Here is a 6,785-nt window from a genome sequence, read left to right as displayed (position 1 = left end):
TGAGCTTATGGCTCCGTGAACCTCTAATGGGGACTACCCGTATCACTTAGGTGGTCAGAGTAACGTTTTACCAAATCCGGCTTCGAAACACGAGGATCCATATATATTTCATTAGCCCAATAAAGCACGCGGACTTCTACATACAATCAACACCTCAACCCTGTGAATTTTTGTTCCCTATCCCTAATTTATTGTTCATAATTAACAAATTCTGTGTGGGCACATTTTTGTAACCCAATTTTTTGTAAAATGGGGAATGACTGTACAGTTTCTATCTCAGCTTTGTACTTACCTTATTTACCTTCTTGATTCCAGAGCTTGGGCTGGTATTCTGTTCCATAGGTCTACCAGCCTCTGTGTGAAAAGTATTTCCTGCATGATAACTCACATTAACCTCGGTCTGCAAGGTGTTAGGATTTTATTCTTTACCTTTGTATGTGTGTTTTCATGGATATTCATTCCATGAAAACACACATACAAAGGTTAAAGAATAAAATCTTAACACCTTAATTCATGTCTTAAGAAAGATTTTTTATTAATCTGTATTAACTAAATTAAATTCCTTTTCATCACACAGACTCAGGACCCATCAAGAGAAAAATTGTGAAAACTAAGGATGGTGGCAAGAGAACATTCATGATTTTAAACAAAGCTTCTCTAAAAGTCCTGCAGGCAAAGGGACTCATTCAACCACTGAAGAATTGTGAGTAAAAGTGCCATATAGCACAATACAGTATTAATAAAATGCCTTGTTCATGTCTGAGGGTGTGGTCAGGATGGGTTATCAGGCAGTGTTGCCATTCCTACAGATTTGTCTGCAGGTTTATTAATTTCTTATTTTGATTCCGATAAATTTTCTGAATAGGAATAAATATAATAGTTATAAGGTACAAAACTTACTTATGACTGAGGTTGTATTTGGAGGAATAGACATATAAAGGTTTTTGACAAAATTTAACGGCATCACTGAGGATGCGAGTAGGCGCCACATGCCAACAGCCACTAATATGCTAGTGCTGGCATGGAAAGGCTCCTCTCACTCACCTCCTGAGTTGGCATGTTAATAACATACCTCGTGTAAATGCATCCTTAAGATGGGAGGGAACCTCAACGTAACACCCCACAACAGTGTAAAAATACACTTGATTACATAACCAAATAAATATTATTTTCTTTATCATTATTTGACACTGAAACTTTCACTGAATATATATATTTCTCTTTTTCAGTTGCTGACAGCCAGCCACCTGTTAGTGAATCTCTTCTACCTTTGGTGCAATCTTTGAAAAATAAAACAAAAATTCAGTATAATCCTACTCCATCTTTTGATAATACAACAACAACAACCAAAAATTCTGGTTCTCCAGTTAAAGTACCACTTCAGTCTTTGAGTCAAAAGTTGTCATCATCAAATAAAGCCAAAGAATCAATCCCTTCACCACAGGCTTCAAGTCAGACTCCTGTTGTGGTAACATGGTCTGCCACAAATGGAACAGATACCCCATCATTTACTTTTACAATTCAGCTTCCACCTGGCTCAAACCAACGTCCTGATGCATCTTCAACTCCTTTTCAGATTGTTACTCCACCAGTGTTCATTGGAGGTTCACAAACTGAGTCTCTGGCTCATACACAAGTAAATAATTCTACTAATGCAAACAGTGAAACTCAGAAATCCGATCTCAAAGTGTAATGGAAACCATTAATGATTTGGAAGGTTCAAATGACAGTATATCCTCTGGTCTTTCAAGTTCACAAATTATTTCATTTGATGAAACAACAGCAAACAAAAAACCTGAGACAAAGTCAACTCCAATTGGATTTGCTTCTGGTCCTTGTATATTAAGAAAAGGTGGAGTGAAAATGTATCGATATGTAAATATGCCTGATGCAAGTGCCAGTACAGGAAGTGGTCAAACCAGCAAGTTAGGACCTAAAAGTACACAGACAGTGCGATGGGTTGCTCTTCCCACTGTGCCCATAAGCAGTGGTCAGTCTTTAACGTCAGACACACTCAAGCATGTTATTAATTCATCATTACAGAAAAATTCTCAACTTTCAAACCAAGGAGCAGGGAAGACATCATCATCTAGTGATCCTCTGTCACCAGATTTAACTGCCAGTATATATAAGGCTTTTCCCATTACACCAGCAGAACAGAAAGGTAAGTACAGAGTAATTCTTACTATGGTATTATAGGGAAGAATGTACAGTTGTTCACATGTTTGGAAAGGCCACCAAGGGGTGTAACACTATTCTTGTGGGCAACTGTACTTCAGGTTTAAGATCTGTTAATAGGCAGCTGTCAAACAGGGAAGCACTACCGCCTGGGAAGATACTGTAAGCATAATATATTCTAATGGTAGACCCTGCTGCCATATGGCCTCATGAAAATTGTTACCAAGTCCCAGGTTACTGATCTTCCTTTCTGCCTCATTTACACACAATTGCAGGGTCTCAATTGTTTCTCTTACTTGGACTACACAACATACACGTATCATTTCTCAGTCTTGATTTTTTTAAATTTTTGTATTTATTTATTTATTATTATTATTATTATTATTATTATTATTATTATTATTATTATTATTATTACTGTATTATTATTATTATTATTATTATTATTTTTGTTATTGTTACTGTATTAATATTATTATTTTTATTGTTATTATTATTATTATTATTATTACTGTACAGTAAAACCTTGATAAATCGGACTAATTGGGGCAGACCCCAGTCCGAAAACTGTGAATATATGGGGACTTGTCTGAACTGTTTAAAAAATCAGTTGATGTTATGTTATTATGTACTGCACTTCAACAACAAGTTTATTAAAAGAATATTACATCAACAGTAAAAAAAATATGAAACAGAACTTTTTGGGTTAAAAATCAGACATACAAGTCTGGTTGTCAACAACTGTTGTCACCGAGGTGATTGTTATTTACTGTAAAGTGTTATATGTAAGTAACCACAGAATATGTCTTAAGAATAAAGAGAAAACTGTATACTGTACAGTATTACAGTATTATAAAGATAAAAATAAGAACAAATAAGTGTAGGAGCATATTGTATGTGGAATACAAGTGTTTATCTGGGGAGCAGCTGGGCGGGGGAGGGGGGGATAGCATGGGTGGGTTCCTCTAACATTTGTTTATACAATTTCACCACAATTCTCATGTAATTTAGGATCATTTGGTGCCAGGTTGATAAAATATTATCCAAAAAGAATCAGCTTTCCTGAAAAAAGAATCCCACACTGAACACCACAAGTCATTTCTTTACAAAGAGCAAACAGCTAATTGGCTTACCACAATGTCTGTCTTCAATACTTAGTAAATTAGTACAGTACAGTCGAGTATTTATCATCACTTAATAAGTACAGTTATCCCTTGGTTATCGCGATTTTCGTTATCACACCTAAATCAAACTCTGCACACCTGCTGTGTTATAGCGCATTTTTCAAGCCGAGAATTTAGTTATCACGCAGTTGCCTCCAGGTGTATTGTTACCCCCTTGCTTCACCTACATCTATTGAGGATAAAATCTTTCACCTACAAATTGACAATAACACATTTGCTGTAATCTAAGTTGCCTTAACAATTGCAACCCCAGTTGCAATTTCAAATTCTGTGTCATTACTAAGGAATAACGAAGCCTCGGGTGCACTCTAAGATGAGAAAACGGACTTCTCAGACAGGGGACTCAAATAAAGAAAGCATAGCTACATGTTTTGTGGACTACAGTACACCTTTTCACATATCCGTTGAGACATTGTTACATAACTATTTGACAAATTTCATAACCGAATGACAGAACACATATCGAATGACAATCTAAAATAACTATTCTTTCATGCTAACGGAAGTGATTGACATAAGTTATGAAGTTTTCAGACTTGAATAATAAACCGACAGTCTACATATAGTTTGAGAATGTAACAATTGGAGAATGACATACCACCAACAGTTATTGTAGATTGTCATTTGATATGTGTTCTGTCATTCGGTTATGAAATTTGTCAAATAGTTATGTAACAATGTCTCAACGGATATGTGAAAAGAAGTATTGAGCGTACCCTTTTCATCACTTTGTAATAAACCTAGCCATGCCTATGTGTGTTTCTGATAATTACCATAACATTATATATATATATTTAGTGGGTCTAAATGGTCGTAAAATGGGAAAATTGGGGTTGGGTCTTGGGTGCCTGGAACCAATTAGAATAAATCCCGTAGGTTCTGTACTTTCGTTAGCGCGTTTTTCATTGTCACGCACTCAGCGCAGTCCCAATTAAGCGTGATAACCAAAGGATGACTGTAATATGCTTCTGCTTATACCCTGGGTTATTCATTAATTATTTGTCTATGTGTACATGTAGCCAAATTTAGCCATCATATAACACTCAAAGGAAGTAAGTAACGTTTTTAGAAAGTTATCTTCATATAATTTATTTTTTTTATTTTTTTATTTTTTTTTTTACCCTTTGGCCCCGGATGACGTTCCAGAACGTCCGCCTATTCCCCTTTTTAGTGCTTTGGAAAAGTTTATTTTTCTCTATTTAACCCTGCAGGTTACTGCCAGCAGCACCCTAACCCGGGGCTTAAGGGTTAACGGGGAGATTTTTATTTTATTTTTTAGATTGCCCCCGAGGGGGCTAGTTTATTGGGCATCCCCTTACATCCTGTGCAAGGTGGAACGCAGAAGCGTTTACAGCACCCATCTGGGAAGTATGCGGAGTTCATGCTTGCCTTTATGACTCATGCATTAAGGGCGTAAAAGCCTGAAGGGTCATGGGCTTTGTCAGCAAGTTACATAAAGTGACAGAATGATGAGTGTGTGGGGGAAAATTCCCGGTACACTGTATCTGTTTATGGCAAAGTGTGGCAGGTTCCTAATAATGTCACATGCCAGGCCTGTCACTAGGAGGAGGGATATCTGGTCAGGGACCTGTAGGAGGAGGTCATAGGGTAAGTGAGGATGTAGTGAGAGAGGGGGGTGAGAGTCGGGTTGACCACAAAGTTTACAAACGGTGCGGCCAGGCTCAGGGTTCCCAATGGCGAAGTATAGTGGAGGTGGAGGTGATATGGTGTGGTGGGACAGGTACAGTAGGGGTGGAGGGAGGCACATGGGCATTGACAATATTGACGGACATACCCTTTAGTGTGATTGTGATGGCGTGTGCGTCGACATGCCAGTGGGGTACGGGTTGCCGGGGGTGGTGTCCTCAGGTCCAGTAGGTAGCCCTGGTGGAGACAGCACAGACACAGTAGCGGGTGCGGCTTGCGGTGGGTGGACAAGTTGAGGCACCACGTGTCGTGAAGATGAGGCAGGACTCCGCTCGGGGGCAGCAGGACATACCAGGGCAGGCCCGGTAGGTGCCACACCAGCAGTGAAGACCACCGGTGGTGGAGTAGGCCGTGAGCAGGGGGGGCTCACAGAAGAGATGAGTGACTGTGTGGCAACAGAAGGCAAGAGTAGGTTGGAGATGGTGGTACAGAGTGTAACGAAGAGTCCCCCAACACGGTTGGTAAATTCTTGTAAGAGGGATATGATCTGTGTCGTGTCACCGGAGGAAGTAGTGCGGGGGCACTGGTGGAGTTCAAAGTCTGACAGCGTCAGAGCAGAGACGGGGAGGAGGCCCAGTAGTAGTTGAGTTAGGAGACGGCTGGGACTGATCTGTTGCAGCCAGGTGAGGCCAGGCAGGGGCAGGTGTTGCTGGAGACAGAGGGGATGCAGAGGGAGGCGGCCCGGTAGACTGGGGGGGTGGGGGGGACGCTGTGGCAAACGTGGCTCTCGGAGAGGCCTCTCCCCTGGGACAGATGGGCGATTGGGGCATCGCCGCGAGTCAGCATTGTACCTGCCGCCACAGTCACAACATCTGGGATCAACTACATTGTCCACACCACCCCTATTAAGGTGGTCTTTGATTCTCTGGGCACAGGCGGCGGAGTTATGGTTACGTGAACAGAAGTGACATCTGGGACGACCACATCGGCAGTGAAGGTGTGATTCCAATGAGAACAGATAACACAAATAGCTGGCCTGGGGTGATAGGGTTCTGCATAAAGTGGAGGAAGGACTGAGTGGGCCTCCACAGTAGTTGGACATTCCCTTCCCTTCCATTCGACAATGACAGCAGCTTGTGGTGTGTTCCCCCGGCAATGTTGATGTACACTGAGTATACTAGAATTAAAGTCACACGCATCCTCGACGTCAGCGCATTGGAGGAACTGCTCCACTAGGACGTGGCAACATTCATCAGCGCCTAGGGGGTGGGGGTGGGGGGTCACCAGGACAACTCTGTCCGAAAGTTGACAAAGTTGCGGCTCTCACCCTGGCGGAATTGAATGTCGAGACCGTGCTGTCCGCAGCACTTCATCATCCAACTAAACCGCCCCCCTACGGCCCTCAGTGAGTCCCTGGGGAAGCGCAGACTCGGTCCACCTGGCTGGTTGGCAGAGGGCAGGGTGATCAGGTCCGTGGCATTGGTGTTTCCACTCCGGCTAGTATTTCCCATAGAAACCTTACCGTCACTGTCATGATCACTGAGGTCTGACTCTTGAAGGGTGCTGGACTCAGCAAGACCAGGCGAGTTGGCGATGGCATCTGTCGTTTATGTCGACCCCCCATGCTGGCAAAAACTTGCCGGCTGAGGGGACCTTTGTGGGACGATCGAGAAGTCAAGAGCACCTCTGGGCACGTCTGCCCCCTTATGTGGTCACACCACGACTGAGGTTTAACGGGGAATAGCCCATCAGGGCACAGGTCATTGACCCACAGTG

At 42.1% G+C, this 6,785-nt stretch overlaps 1 protein-coding gene across 5 annotated transcripts in view; it reads left to right on the top strand.

Annotated features, from left to right (window-relative positions):
- LOC121858313 overlaps window positions 1–6,785 on the top strand; it is a 175,293-nt gene that overhangs the window by 145,032 nt on the left and 23,476 nt on the right. For all 5 annotated transcript variants that reach the window (XM_042354649.1, XM_042354648.1, XM_042354647.1 and 2 more), the window contains 3 exons: window positions 578–703; window positions 1,230–1,249; window positions 2,044–2,164. In XM_042354649.1, the coding sequence (XP_042210583.1) occupies window positions 578–703; window positions 1,230–1,249; window positions 2,044–2,164 (267 nt within the window). The remainder of the gene's footprint in view (window positions 1–577; window positions 704–1,229; window positions 1,250–2,043; window positions 2,165–6,785) is intronic.

Source organism: Homarus americanus, unplaced genomic scaffold (assembly GCF_018991925.1).
Source record: "Homarus americanus isolate GMGI-L3 unplaced genomic scaffold, GMGI_Hamer_2.0 scaffold57980, whole genome shotgun sequence".
NCBI classification, from domain to species: Eukaryota; Metazoa; Arthropoda; class Malacostraca; order Decapoda; family Nephropidae; genus Homarus; species Homarus americanus.
This window is presented reverse-complemented; position numbering and strand designations above follow the sequence as displayed.